The sequence below is a fragment of the Stegodyphus dumicola genome, chromosome 2, assembly GCF_044657685.1.
Source record: "Stegodyphus dumicola isolate Sdum_Otavi_A_Nest chromosome 2, ASM4465768v1".
Taxonomy (NCBI): domain Eukaryota; kingdom Metazoa; phylum Arthropoda; class Arachnida; order Araneae; family Eresidae; genus Stegodyphus; species Stegodyphus dumicola.
The window spans coordinates 133,317,037-133,333,868 of NC_140769.1; the positions used below are offsets into that span (position 1 = coordinate 133,317,037).

The 16,832-nt window shown below is 31.8% G+C and overlaps 1 protein-coding gene across 1 annotated transcript in view; it reads right to left on the bottom strand.

Annotated features, from left to right (window-relative positions):
- LOC118190155 (WD repeat-containing protein 18) overlaps positions 1-16,832 on the bottom strand; it is a 79,534-nt gene that overhangs the window by 8,926 nt on the left and 53,776 nt on the right. The window contains exons 8-10 of the mRNA XM_035360837.2: positions 15,025-15,149; positions 8,958-9,130; positions 869-916 (exon numbers count right to left, since the gene is read on the bottom strand). Of these exons, the coding sequence (XP_035216728.1) occupies positions 869-916; positions 8,958-9,130; positions 15,025-15,149 (346 nt within the window). The remainder of the gene's footprint in view (positions 1-868; positions 917-8,957; positions 9,131-15,024; positions 15,150-16,832) is intronic.

The window sequence follows — 16,832 nt, forward strand, 5'->3', positions numbered from 1 at the left end:
ATGTAAATACAAGCAATACAACACATGAAAATACAGTCTGGGATTAAAAAATGCTTTACAAAATTATAACATCAAATCCTAAACAAGCAAAAAAAGCTTAAAAATCTAATAAAAATTATTTTCTATTCAAGCAAACCAAGTCCACCCCCCCCCAAAAAAAAACATATAAATAGATGCAATCCAACATATCAAAAAATAGTAACAAATAAAAATTTTGATCCAAACAAACATAAAAATAAAAAGAAGAGTTAGTTCTTACAATAGGAAACATTAGAGCAACAAAAGTTTTGAAATTAAAAAATATTAATCCGACATACCCAGGAGCAAAAGACTGTTGTTAAGCCTAACACATGCAATGCGATGACATTAGATTAACTATGAATTTTACACAGATTAACAATAATAAAAATAATTATAAAACTTCTAATGTAACATTAAATATGGTGCAGTAAAAATTAATAACCATAGAAGGGAAAAACACCGAATTGCCTGATTTATAAATCCAAAAAGCAACTTTTAACAGGAATAAAAGGAATAATTTCTTGGTGGTTATCAATTGGAATTCCTTTTCAGAAAAATTATATATACACATACATGGATATACATACACACACACACATACATACACACAACTAAAATCACATTATACATCAGATTCTCTTTTTATAAGTTTCTTTTCATGCAAACACTCAGTTAAAGAGATGTCTCTCAAATTTTTCAAAGCAGCTGATATACATTAAGTTACATCCCATTAAAATTACCACATTTTGCACATTAAAACTAAAAAAATCAGTCTAAGTCTGTTAAATTTTAACTGAAGACAACATCAAACATCACTGAAAAACCAAATATAAATTTTTTAACTTACAGGTTGAACTATTGGACTGAAATAAATATCAGGACTCCCTGCATGCATCTGCAAAAAAGTAAAATTTTCATATATTTTTAATTCTTAGATTAAAAGAAATTATTAATCACAGAAAATGTAACAGCTGCTCTTTATCTCCTTTGCACCCCCCCCCCAAAAAAAAGCATAACTCAAAGACACAAATTTACCGTAATTTCCGGAAGAAACACCGCATCAGCGTAAACGCCGCAATAGATTAAATTGCGCGTGACATCGTCGTGGGCCGTATAGATGCAAAAACTCAACCTAAGTCCTGATATATGACATACCATCTCCCTTCGGAATAGTTTTTCGTTTAAAAATGATCATCGGCTTTAGCTTGTCACCGTTTGCGGCACAAGCTAACACACATGTAAATGACGTTCTTTCATGCCCCGTCATAAACATAGATACAGTTTTTGCACCAGTTTCATCAACAGTTCTGTTTGCAGGAGAGTCGAAAGCTAACGGCGTTTCATCCATATTTATTATCTGCGACCGAAGAATTTTTTTTTTTTTTTTTTTTTTTTTTTTTTTTTTTTTTTTTTTGTCAATAATAGCTGTCACATATTTTAGAAAAGATGACTTTTTATACTGCCAGTCCATTGGTAGTTGTTGCCCGACTGTTGTTCTAGTACGCACAGAAATATTTTTTCTTTTCATAAATCTGTTACACCTCTTTTGAAATCCTTTATGTTCATTCGTTTTGCTATAAATTTTGCTTGTAAGCGAATTTTTAGTCAAAATTGCCATTCCCTTTCCTCGTTGCTCCTTTATCCAGTTTGCTAGGTCGTCCTCTAGATTTGGCCACCTTACAGTACCACTTCTTTTGGCTCGTTTCTGTTGGCATATTTTTAAGAAGTTCTTTTTCAGTTCTCCAACGTCGAATACATCTGTCGTCCACTTCAAACTCTCAAGCTGCTGCTTGATTTCCAATTTGTTCAGCACGTGAAATTACATTAAGCTTAAAACCAGCAGTATAGTTTCTGTGCTGTTTAGAGACATTTTCAAAAATCTTCCGCTCCCTTCTTACTTAAAAACTATCCAACAAGTATTTGTACCCAAACTGATGGGATCTGTATCTGGCAGAATGTCAAGAAAAATCCATTCATGCTGAAGGGAAATACATCAGAGTTCGTTATTGCGAGGCAGGTGGAGTCGTGTCCGCCTTTGAAAAAAATTGCAGAAAAGGCAGGGGTGGGGAGAGGATGGGTCCTGGAAGATTCGTCGAATGGAAGAGGAGATAGACTATTCGAACTGATGAGAATGTTGATTTGAAAGGGGGAAGAATGTTATTGTTCTGAGATCTCATTTAGGGTGAATAAGGCATGTAGGTCCGTTCAAGGGAAAGAATGTAAACAAAATAACGTTCGCAAAAAGCAACTGAGTGGTCTTTTGTGTGGGAACAGCACCAGTCTATGCACAATGACAAGGCCATCCAAACTATGTACAATGACCATCATAGGAAATATTTTATTTTTAGTGCACCTAAACGTCGCATGGGTAGAAACGCCGCACCCGCTGAAAAGTTAAGTTTTAAACACGTAAACGCCGCGGCGTTTCTTCCAGAAATTACGGTAAGTTTTAATTATGCTAAAAGTCATTTATATAATACACAGGAAACACTAGTAAATAGACTTTTCAGTGGCTGATTTTGTTAAGCAGACTGCAATTAAGATTCAAGCATGTGCAACCCCACTCTCACCGCATGTTTCTGCTCAATGCATCAATAGAAAACCAACTTTTATATATATATATACTTTTTTAATTGAATTAGCATAGATAACTAAATAACATTATTGCATCTATACAATGCATAGCTTCCAAATTTACAATATGAAAAACCAGAAGGTTCTTAAGCGAAAAAGCAGGATTTTTGCATTATGCGAGGACACCATTTCAAACGAATTCTATATTTACTTGAATTTGCTCTGTAATGCATCACTCGGGCTATAGAACTATTCATAACATGATTCAGATAAAATATGCTACTATTTAATAAAGTATTTTAATATTATGTTATTTGGCTAACTCATTTTGTAATTTGCTCATACTTTTATACTGAGAAATTGATGAATATCGAAGGGAAAGCTTTCTTTCATTATAAGACTTTTAACACAATTAAAATAAAATTAATAATTAATGTACACATATTTTTATGCTGTGGATAAACTTGGTAATGCACCACATAATGATGTAAAACAAATACTTAACTGATTAAATATTGGCATACTTGCCAACCTATGACACTAAAAAATCAGGACATTTTTCTCAACAAAAAGATTTTTTAATGATAAAAATACATTTTTAATAATGTATTAACTTTAAATAGTTACTAATTAATATCTGAAAGTTCATTTACTAATTCTTAAATGCAACAGTACAAAAGTATTTACATGTACAAAAAACATTTTTTTTATTTGCATCTTTAAACAAAAAATGATACTTTAATCAGTTTTTGTACAAATGTGCAGTAGTAGATTTTGCTTTCATTAAGAAAGAAACTTCAAAATTTTGTTCATGGCAGTTGCCACGTAGGTACGCTTTTGCAAATAAAAGTTTTTTTTTAATGTGTCATTACTATTATTAGATCTAAATTTGGTCCCTGTTTTCACAACGAATAGAAAATCTTCTTACATTCTGCATTACTACGAAGAATTCTCAGGATGGCCAACATTATTCTTCCCAACCCTATGCCCGTGGGCACCATGGTACCTGTAGATCTTTTAATGAGTGCCCGTTGCTGTGTAGTCACATTTAAAATGTTTTAGTTTTCAATAAATTTCTATGTGAAAGTTTTCTCATTTTTAATGAAATAAAAATTGTGTCTAATACAGATATCAATACAAAACGAAATGCAATCAGTCCCCCCTTTCTTTTTTTATGTTCTTGCTAATGCTCACTTGTCTGACCTATAATTTATAGCACAATTTTTATAGCAAAATTTTACACCTACCGTTGGCAACAACCTTGAGCACCTTACAGGTGACAGTGTGATTTAGCTCAGTTCTGCGGCCAATGATGATGGAGGGCACCAGGGGCACCCCCTCTTCCCCTACAACCAAACTCTTGAGAGGATTTTCGGCTCACTGCATACTTAGAAGTGGCCCCATGCCACACGGATACTATGCATTTACAAATACCCATGCCTTCTGCGGGATGCTGCGAACCCACATCATTTGGCATGGCAGTCAGCGACGCTAACCACTATACCAGTTGGGCTTTTTCATGTGCATGTATTATTAACTCTATCCAACTATTAATTCACCTTGAAAAAGTAAATGGTGCCTGCAGTTGAACAAATATTCTAGAATATGATCTTAGGGACAAAAAGGTTGGGAACACATGATCTCGACAGTTCACTATACTTTAAGATTCCATCAGCACCTTTCAATTTTCCAGTTAAATTCTACTGGGTGTCAATCATAGCTGGTTTGAAAACTTTATCCAAGTTTTTCTAATTGTAAACTGTAAAACTGCAACTATAACTATCAGTTGCAATATCAATATCATTGTTTTTCATGACTAAATGAAATAAAACTGGAATTCTATTCAAAAAATATCTTATATGAGAAAAAGATGCATTTGCTGAAGCAGAAACATCTGCAACTTTAGCGTGTAAAATCACTTCATCGTTGATTGGAAATTTAAGTAGTATGTAATCACATACTCAGCAGCAGGAGCTTCTAATGTGAAAATAAATCTATTTTTGTCTTCATCTGAAATTTCTTCTGCTACTTCATTAGTTGCAGTCCCTATTACCAAATCTTCATCTTTCGTCTGATTTTTCTATTTCACCATAAATCACATCATATATAAAATTAGAAGACAAAAAAAAAAAAAAAAAAGTGGTTTTACAAATTTTGATAAAACAGATTGTAAATCATCAATTGTAAAACATGAATTAATAGAATTCTGCTTTGTAGAACTGTGTTAGGAATATCGAATGATGGCAAAATGAACTGCACAAAGAGCAAAAAGCTCTGTTCCTATCCGAAGACAAAAACATAACTTTTCGTTCTTCACATGATAAATTTACAGTAATCAGAAAATGTTTCCCTTATTGAGCAATTTCTTTATTTTGAGAGAAATTTGTAACAGCTTTACACTTACATTTTGTAGTATTATTTTGAGAATTGCTCACTGGTGCAGAATTTTTTTTTCATTTTTCTCAAACCTATTTTTTTAACAGTGGAAATAGTAACTACATCTTCATTCATTTCAGGTATTTTAACTTTCAATACAGCCTTTTATCTCATCTCTAGAAGCATTTACTTCTTTAGAAAATGCAAAATGTGGGTTCCATTGGTCAAGCATTCTAGGTAAACATTTTTTTAAAGGTACATGTAGATGCACAATTCAAAATTTTTCTTCAGTATCTACTGGGATACTACTTCAGTATTATGCAGCTGTTGGAATTCTTTCAATTTTTTCTTTCTTTTGGAACTCCTTTCAAGATAATAAATACCAACAATGTGTTCATTCATACTTATTGGTAAAGAGGCTGCCCCTTTTTCCGGTGCTAAATTTAAGATGTGACAGGTTTCGGCTCCTAATTTGCTAATGTGAGTTTTCTTTTTTTAAGATACCTGCAACGCCAGTCTCCAATTACTGCGCTACAGTGGGGACAGAAGTAAACTACACTCAATTTCTGAAGACACAGGATTAAAAAAAGAAACAATAATCGAATACAGTTTTGAATCGGTATTACTGCTTCTATCCATAGAGGAGGAAAAATGAAACTGTTTTAATGTAATCAATAACTGAAGATTTATTTTCCATTTCTTTAACAATTCTGGTCTTGCACTTGAGTATTTCTTAGTGACTTCGCAATCGGGAAATATTTTTCTAAATAAAGCTGCAACATGATCTGATGCATTCAGCAGCAGGTTGTACGGCAGTAAAAAGGCAAAACACAGGCATTCTGCATTGAAAATTTTTTAGTCCTTTCTTTCCACAGAAAAATTTTCCAGTACTTTGTCCACTTTCTCCTTGTCTATGCACAAGTTTAACAACATCAGCTCTTCTACCATGCGAAATCGAAAAACTACAATGATAAACTGTACACATCCAAAGATAATATTATTTTTTGATATTTTTTTTATATTATTTTTTGATTCGAGATGCAAATTCAATTCAGAAGTCAAACAACAAAAATCAGCGTTAATTTACAAAATGTTCACAGGACTAGTTTCGATGGTTTTACCGAACCATCATCTTCAGCTGCAAAACCGCAAATGAACAAGATAGGAAATAATGTTTAGATAAGATAAGAAAGCCTGGACAAGAATAAGCAAGTGGCGCCATCTGTTGGCGAAACCAGAACTAAAACATAATTTCTCTAAAAGCCGAAGGCAAATTTGGATTGGAATTAGGATCATTAAGTAGAACAGAAAGATTTTTATGAATGTGAAATGCCTCTAGAAAATCCAGTTCTCCAATGGAAGATGTTTTTTGAATAATTTTGGCAGCAGAAAAATTGAAAGTGTGATTTTCAGACCAACAATGTTGAGCAACAGAAGACTTCTGTGTTTCCTTTTTTCTAACATATGCCTCATGTTCTTTGACGTGAAATTTTAAGGCTCTCTTAGTTTGGCCAATGTAAATTAAACCGCACTGGCAAGGAATCCTATAAATACCCCAGGAATTCATATCCGGAATGGGGTCCTTGAGTATAGAAGTTGGAATTTTATTGATGGGAGAGTAAACAACCCGAAAGTTAAATTTCTGCAAAATATGTGCAACTTTATAGCTAATTGATGGAAAGAAGGGAATGACAACAGAATTTTTATAATCTCCTAAAATAAGAGTGTGGCTTTTAGCGTGTTGAGATGAGAATTTTTTAACTGCTTGATTAATAATGTTGGGTGAAAAGCCCCTGTCAATAGCTATTGCTTTTAAATAATTTAGTTCTTCATCAAGGGCTAGTTTGGAGGAGCAAACTTGAAGAGCACGGAAAACATAGGAATAAAATGAAGCTAACTTTTGTTTAGTCGGATGACATGATTTAAAGTGTGGTGGAAGGCAAACCGATGAAGGTTTACGGTAAACTGTAGTACTGAAGTTGGATGTGTTACGTGTGACCAGAATGTCGAGAAACGGAAGAGAATTGCAAGTCTCAAGTTCAGAAGTGAACTGAATAGCAGGATCAATAGAATTCATTGTTGAAAGAACTCTATTTAAATCATCTTTATTACCTTCAAACAGGGTAAAAGTATCGTCTACGTAGCGGAACCATGCTGGGAAGTTTAAAGTTTCAAATAATTTTGATTCATAATAATGCATGTAGATATCAACCAGGATGGGACTGAGGGGGCGAAATTAGGAGATTATAAAAATTCTGTTGTCATTCCCTTCTTTCCATCAATTAGCTATAAAGTTGCACATATTTTGCAGAAATTTAACTTTCGGGTTGTCCATGGGTTTACTCTCCCATCAATAAAATTCCAACTTCTATACTCAAGGACCCCATTCCGGATATGAATTCCTGGGGTATTTATAGGATTCCTTGCCAGTGCGGTTTAATTTACATTGGCCAAACTAAGAGAGCCTTAAAATTTCGCATCAAAGAACATGAGGCATATGTTAGAAAAAAGGAAACACAGAAGTCTTCTGTTGCTCAACATTGTTGGTCCGAAAATCACACTTTCAATTTTTCTGCTGCCAAAATTATTCAAAAAGCATTTTCCATTGGAGAACTGGATTTTCTAGAGGCATTTCACATTCATAAAAATCTTTCTGTTCTAGTTAACGATCCTAATTCCAATCCAAATTTGCCTTCGGCTTTTAGAGAAATTATGTTTTAGTTCTGGTTTCGCCAACAGATGGCGCCACTTGCTTATTCTTCTCCAGGCTTTCTTATCTTATCTAAACATTATTTCCTATCTTGTTCATTTGCGGTTTTGCAGCTGAAGATGATGGTTCGGTAAAACCATCGAAACCAGTCCTGTGAAAATTTTGTAAATTAACGCTGATTTTTGTTGTTTGACTTCTGAATTAGTATTTATTCGGCGTGTTATTGTGTCTTAATTATGCAAATTCAAGTTTACATATCATCATGTGCGCAATTTGCACTCAATCTTCATAAACAAAACAAGGAAAGAGTAAGTACACATTCAAGCAAAGCACTAAAACACATAATCAGAAGTTTCTTTAATCTGATTGGTGAAACAATATCCGCAATGCTATGCATTACATAAGGTGGCATGAAGCAGATTAATTTTGAAACAACACAGTCCAGAAAGTTATTATAAATTATTACTACTTTCAAAACAGAAAGGGGACATACACAAACTAAAATGAGAAATTATAGGACTATTGCTAAGTAAAGTTAGAATTTCAGTTTACATATTTGATATCTTACATGTATATAAACATTACAGTTAATGAAACCAAGCAAGCTGCACTGGATATTACACTACCTAAAGTGGACAGTAATAAAAGTCATACTGCTTAAAGATAAGAAAACTTGTTTTTAAAATCGCTATAATTTATTACTAAGATCCAGAGAGAAGGCACAGATACAGCCATAATCCAGCATTCTTGAAACAAGCAGTTACAGTAATATAATTTTGGCAGGGACCTCTGTAAGTAGCAATGTTGATCACATCTACAATTAACCGTATGCTTGTTCACTAAACTGTACTTAGAAGTATCAAAATGCTTGACTAATATGTCATTCAGAAAAAACTAACCAGAAATGAATCCTTCAAAGAACTGTGGACCCCTAAGATGTTGCCCTCTATTCTCCACACACAAAAAAAGGGGGGAATGTAGCAGTCATTAAAATAATACAGTACATGATTAGATTTTTTAAAAAAAGAGATGCAGAGCAACTAGGGACAAATTCTATAACGTTGCATTTTTTAGCTTATGATTTTATAAACACTTCATTTTTGCCCATTTTCCAATGTTCATTATATGGGAAAAGAATCAAAAACCTCTTCTTGAAAAAGTAAAAATAATAACAGAAAACACTCTGCTAAGTACAGAGGTGCTCCAGTAGTACATCTTTCATACTATGGATTATCTTACTGGTGATATTAACAAACTGCTTCAAAATAAAACTTACAAGTGAAAGATGCACTGGTAATTGTTTTGAGGACATATACATGGTTTGCATCTCATCTAGATCATCTTCGCTGAACAAAACACGACTGAATTCTTTAATAGGAAAATCTGGTGATACATTTTCTGCGGTGAGACAGTGTGGTTTTAATGCAAAAAATGCATTAGTTACTGGACCTAAAAATAGAAATACCATTTATAACAAATATAATAAAAGCATAAAAAGTTAAGATTACAGTAAAGAATTTTCTGTAGAATTTCAATATTTTTTGCAGTTTATAAGGTATTTATTTTCTCCCTCCTTCCAGCATGCTTTCATGGTGTAATGGTTAGCACACTCAACGCATATTCGAGAGGTTCATGTGCGAGTCAGGGCGAGGCACTGCTCATTTTTCATGTCTCATGTTTCAAAATAACCTAATGACTATAAAGTGGCACCGAACTAAAAAGGTGGTGGATGATGATTCTTCACCATCAGGATTTGGTGACTGAGATCCCTAATCCCCAGTTGCCCTTGAAAAAGATATAAGGTATTTTCTCCCTCTTACCAAAATGCTTTCGTGGTGTAACGATTAGCTTACTCGGCATGTATTCAAGAGGTTCAGGTTAAGTCCAGCAAGGGCACTGCTCATTTTTCATGTCCCATGCTTCAAAATAACCTAATGACTCTACAACTTATAAAAGAAAAATTTTAAAAGAATAAATTTTTCATTCATTTATCCGACATAATACATCAGCAATTTTTATTTTTGCTATTGCTGCATTAGTAACAGCATCCATAAAAATCTGGGCAAAAATTATAATACTTGAAAAAAAAAGATATTTGTGATTTATTGTATGATGCAGTTTTCAAATGTACTATTGTTAACTATTTAAAATATTACCGTTTGAATTATTTAGGTTCCAGATGACTGTTAGTATGCAGGTGTGTCTGTGAATGCTCTGATAGAACCAAATAAGTTTATCTAACATGTGAATTTAAATCTTCAGCACTCAATTTCACATTTTTGGTACCTAACAATCCTTTATCTTTAAAAAATTAAATTAAAATCACATTCTTCCCATGCTAAAATTTAAAAATGACAAGTATTTAGAGACTAAATAATACAATATACGGAGAAACATTTAAACTAAATAAATGAAATTGTTTTACAAGAATTTAACATTCATTACATCTAACTTCAGTTACATAAGAAATGCAGCATATATTCAAACATTCAAAATAATTGTGGTACAGGAATAAATAGATAAGTAATGAATATAGACTGTTCAAAATATATGAATTACTGAAATATAAATAAATACATCATAAATAAATTAATGTTCAATAATACATATAAGTGTATACATAATTCATAATATGTACATTGTGAAAAAAATAATATAATATAATTGTGAAAAAAAATAATATAATATGCGAAAGCAATGATAACAGACAACAGGTGGTCATTGATTTACAAACTTTTACAAGCACCCAATCAACTTTTTGACCATTTTTGTAAGAGCACATTCTACCAATAATTTTTACGCAAATTTAAATGAAGTGTCAGAGTCAGAGATTTTTGTCAGAATCTCTGACACTCTGACACTTGTGTCAGAGATTTGTGTCAGAGATTCAGAGAGAGAGAGAGATTAGATAAGTGTTGTTAAATGGCATTTTATGAAATTTAGCAACACCGTACATTGCTCACAGCTGTTACCTCACCTCACCAATTAGTTTTCACAGCAAATTATTTCCTTCATACCTATTATGATTAATTAATATATAAAATGGCTTCAAAAAACAAAATCATCATCACCTAGCAATCAACAAGCTAAATAAGAAAAAAGATTAATTTAGACATAAAAATAAAAGAAATTAAATAACATGAAAGTGGGTGAAAAAGTTTGTAATTACACATGATTTAAACCTAGTTCATTCCACAGTCTCAATGATTTTGAAAGATAAAGAAGAAATTTTCAATAATGTAAAAGGATCTGAGCATCTATGCTATCAATGGTTATTACTAAAGGATGACTCATGAAATGAAAAAGTTATTAAATACATGAATAGCCGACCAATTGAAAAAAATTAAAAAATACTTGTCAATCTATGACACTCAAAAATCAGCCATTAAAATACTTGCCAACCTACGACTCTCAAAAATCAGAATTTTCTCAACAACAAAAATATTTTTTAAATGATTAAAGTATATTTCTTAATAACGAATTAAATTTAATAGTGTTACAAAATGTACAGGCGTGGTAAGATGGCTTCCCCGCAAATCAGTTTTAAGTTTGCCATAAAATGTCAAGGGAAAGCAGGGTTGGCACATTTGGCGAGAAATCGCCCATTTGGCAACAAAATCGGCGATATACCATGGACGGATGGAGAACCTTCTGGAACGAATTCTTACCGGTTTAGCCCAGAATGTTCTCGAACACAAGCCAAAAGCTATATAAACCCTGCTGGTCCGCAGTCAGTTAGTGAGTGTCTCGCCTAGCGAGCTGATAGAGAGTGTGTCTCGTCAGAGTGTGGTAGCGTGGAGAGTCTCGAGAATATGTGAAGTTCCAAGAACGACTAAGCAGAGTCGGGAGCTGTACCCTGGTGCTTTGCAGTGAAGCTGTCTTCACCGTGATAGCCTGATAACCTGAAAGCTGCGTCGTTGATCGTGTCAGCATGTTTATAACAGTTCGACGACTGTAAACGAAACTTTGGAGCTGTCCTGATTAATATTGGTGAAATAAAGTGTGTTTCGATAGTTCATCAAGTGTCATCATTATTCACTCTAAATCCACACGAACCCCGTATGAACGTAAAGCAAGAAAATAACATAACAACTGGTGTCAGAAGGAAAAAAAAACGCAACAATAGTTACTAATTAATATATGAAAGTTACCTGAGTGATTTATCTGAAAGTCTTAAATGCAAACAGTACAAAACTAATTACATTTTTTAAAAAATTATTATTTGCATCTTTTAACAAAAAATAATGCATTAATAAGATTTTGTACAAACGCTATGAACAAAATCTGATTTTGCTTTCGTTAAGAAAGAAACTTCAGAAATTTGTTCAAAGCAATTTCCACATAGGCCTGCTTTTGCTAATAAAAGGTTTCTAATATGTCATTACTATTATTAGATCTAAATTTGGTCTCTGTTTCCACAACGAACTGAAAATCCTCTCACATTCTCCATTACTATGGAGAATCTCAAGATGGCCAACATTATTCTAGACAGTTCATTATACTTTAAAATTTCATCAGCACCTTTCAGTTTTCCAATTAAACTCCAATGGGTACCAATCCTATCAAGTTTTAAAATTTTATCTAAGTTTTCTAATTGTAAGCTGCAAAATTGTGACTGCAATTTTTATCAGTTGCAACATCAATATAATCATCTTTCATGACTAAATGATGTAAAACTTGAAATCTATTCAAAAAATATGTATCAGAAAAAGATACACAAAATCACTTCATCATTGATTGGAAATTTATGCAGTATGTACTCACATACTCAAACTTATTTTTGTTTTCCTCTGAAAGTTCTTCCACTACTTTATCAGTTGCAGCCGCTATTACCAAATCTTCATCTTCGATCTGATTTTCTATTTCACCATAAATTACATCATATAAAGAATTTGAAGAGAAAAAATAAATGCATTTTTCATTACAACGAAGCCCTTTGTATGCAAAAAATGCAATCAACATCACCTAACAGAAACTATATCATGCAAAAGCAAATTTGTTAGTTCCCTTTCGACTTTATGCAGCTATCCAATGTGTCCTTACAAGCAACAGGATTTTTAAAATACATGAATACGAGGCCTTTGGTAATATATAATCAGAATTAGTATCATGCAATCAAAATAACTTAATTGGCAGTAGCTTTTGATTTTCAATACTTTGGGTTCTTATGAAATGCAATGTTTCCATTCCATACTTACTGTTTTGCTTGAAAGTTAAATGTGATAACACAATGTTTTCTCATCTGTCACTATGTATAGCAGATATGCATCATTCACAGTCTTTCATTTCATAATACAGCAAGCATTTCAAACTTCAACCTAGATACTTATTCTTATGCTGATCAGTCAGCACTTGTGAGACTGATAGTAAACACAGCTTCTGATTCTTTAATTTTTTTCATAACAACGATATGAATGTCTCAAAGTACACTGCACAGGAAAAAAAAAAAAAAAAAGGGACAGTTCTATAACTTCGATTCTACTGGGCCGATTGACAAAATTCAACTTCCGTTTTTCATGTCTTGAAAGCAAGACTTAGGATATATATTAGATTTACATATAGCATAGTTCTAATATCGGTATTTTTACACAAAATCGGACTTTTTCTGAAATAACATACCAATTTTTTTTTTCTATATTTCAATTATATTTCTCAAATAACGCCAAACTACCAAGTTTTGAAAAAAAAGCACGTGCAGTTTTTTAAAAAATTAGCTCTCAAAATTTTAGCTCCTCGGTGTTAATTGAGTTTGGTATATATTGATTAATCTCTCTTTTTTTTTCTTAAGCTTATTTTATCCTTCCTTTCACATTTCGAAATTCAGGTTCATTCCAAATAAAATTCACCCATTTTTTCTGATTTATTTTTAAATTTGTATTTTTAAATAATTGTTATTAATTTTTCAAAAAAATTTGAATTAAAAGCTGTAAAATTTTTACAATCATCTTAAAGTTGACATATTTCGAAGCATACCTTCAAAAAATTACAATTTTTTATTCAAAATTTCTGAAGTTATGCGTGAATGTATATATTAGCGCATTTTGAAATTTGGCATATTTGTTGAAAGCGATAAAACATCGGATGTGGGTAAAAGTATTTGGAAGTAGAAACGATGTGACTTTTTTCCACTCATGCACAATGTAAAAAGGTAGGAAAGAGGTGCCTTTTTTTCACTCTGGCATAATGGAAGGGAAAGGAAAATTTGTTGCCATATATTAAGAAGTTCGCCAAGTGAATTATTCATGGCCAAACTGAAAAAAATTTCACCGAGATAAATTTTTGAATCTCTCTGTAAATTTCGCACCAAATTTTACAAAATTTAATATCTGGGCATAGTTTGAGTCATAGAATCGAAATATGGAAAAAAAATTGGTATTCTATTTCAGAAAAAGTCCAACTTTGTGTCAAAATGCCTATGCCAGAACAGTGCAATATATATATATCTAATGTATATCCTAAATCACCCTTTCGAGACATGAAAAACACAATCTGAATTTTGACAGTCGGCCTTGTAGAACGGGATATATTTGATTGTCCCTCCCCTTTTTTTTTTTTGCGCAGTGTAAATAATAAATTCCTCTGCTAGAAAATGTGAGCTCCAGTAGCAGTCCTCAGATATTCTTACATCATTTTTGAATGAAGCTTCATTTATCGCAACAATTGCAATTCCAGATTTCTTATTTTAGAAGAAAATAAATAAGAAATTCAACATGTCTATATTTCACATTTAAAAATATTGCCATCTGAAGTTTGGCAAAACCCAATACCACAGCAAAAGAATTTGACAGGAGAGAAATTGGTTGACTGTATATAAATTAAATATGTTGCTAAGATATGTGAAGAATTTTTATAAATATATTTTGCAGTGGTGGAACACACTGCTCATAATTTTTTCACAAAAAAGCATGTCCAAACTGAGCTTTTGTTTCCTCACATCATTCCCCAAAATTTCCAGCACAAATAATCACTGTTATCTTTGACACACATCTACCATCTAAAGCACCTGCATTTTCTATCAGTGTTGACTGCTTAACATTCTTCTGTTAAAAAATGAAATGGTATTCAATGATCCATCCCAATGGATTATAAATGATATCAGCCTTATTATAAAATAATTTGTAGTACAAGCCATATATATAAAGAGAACAAATGTGAACTTGCTTGCTCATTGATACCCAAGCTATGACAGCATTAAGCTCCACAAGATACAAAGAGATTTCATTTGATCCAGGTTTCATGTCACAAACATTTAACACATTTTTTATTCTTGGTAATCTAAGGAGCATGTCATATGATATTTAACAAATGTACATCAAGCAAATAAAATCACACTTGTACATTACCTTCATGGTGTAAGGTCCTGAGGCAAGTCAATGTTTCTATGTCCCACACTTTGCATGTTTTATCATCAGACCCTGATAAAATTTGCTTACCACTAAAGGACACAGATAAACACACAACTGATTTCCTAATAATGGGAAAGATTAGTTGTTATTCATAATAGACACAGACACATATACAAATTTTAAATGCCAATTTTCCTTTTACTATTTAATATTTTTTTTTTTAATATTACTTAAAAATTATGAATTCATTTAGTGCGAAAACAAGTTACTACTACTTGCGCAATAGCTGCAATGTTTAATTTTTACAAATAATATTGAACTCAAATGCATAAACACGGGGTGTTGGGGAGGGTTACTCGAGTTTTTTTGGATTTCTCTACAGAAATTGCTTTTCACTCAAAAATGAATTGGCTTAAATGCTTCATAGGAATAACTTCTTTGAGTATCAACATTGGTTCATAATCCCTTCTATTCGCGGAAATATTTGGCTTGACTAGAATTGCTGGTTTGGCTTAACCTGATTGCTCGAGTAAAGACGAAACACCTTCGTATTTACGTATTTATTTATTAATTATTGTTCACTGAACGGGAGTTGGTTTGTTCCCCTTGAAAATTCAACTGATTTCCAATCAATGACAATGATTACATGCTTTTAATTTAATTTCTCCTTTTACAATTGAAATTTTGTTCTTCATGATGATTTAATTCCAGTCGCCGTTAAAACGTTATTAACATTAATTTCAAGTTACTTCAAAACATCTTTCAAAATATAACTTACTAGTATGGATTCACTCTTAAAATAATTCTACTTTAATTAAACTTAGGAGATAATATAATCAATTAATCAATATTGTTTAGGAAATAAATTATATATATATATATATACACTTTTCTTGATATCAAAATTAATACATAAATATTTTTAAAAAGCCCATTCTTATTTTCAGAAAGTCAGACAACAATAATTTATGCATATATACACTAAAGCACTGATTTTAGAATTCAAAGAAAAAGTCTGGGAGAAATACATCCCACTCTTACAATGGCATCCTTTCTTTACAATATAAGAAAAAAAGGAATATCAATAAAAAATTAGTCACAACAGAAAATTCAATAACTTCAGAGACAGAAAACTTTTGGTGTTTCTTCCAATAACCTTATTTTTCCATTCTGGCATAATCTTTGATATTGCAAAAACATAATTATTAATGTATTGTGGTAACTCAAAATGGAAAAGAAATGTTGTGTAGATATATGAATTTTAAAAAAATAATTCATTTTGTTCATTTGAGTTTGCATAACATTCATTCTATGCATATATATGTAAATATACATTTTATACTAAATTATAATTGAAATTATTTAGAATACATTTAAAATATAATGTTGATTAAAAAACAACAACATAATAAATGAATCACTAATTAAACATTAAAACTAATAAAAATTAAAATTAAATCACAAGCTATTTCAATACTGTTTATGATTTTTTCACCAGGGCAGACTGCAACCCTGTAGATATGCATACATATTGCAAATAAATCAAATATCTAGCTAATATACATGTCTAAATAATTCTTATCAATGACTCCCTTGTGTTCTATCCATGTTAATTATTGTTACATACAATTAATAACTGTAACATTATAATTAACATAGTCATGACATTTGCAGTTATAATTTTTCATAATCTTGCATCTACAGCACATTTATAGAAATGACAAATTTACATACTGGTACAGAAACCAAAAGTTTTATTTCTTTAATTTTCAGTCACAAATATTTTTCCCTACATGCCAAGTTCT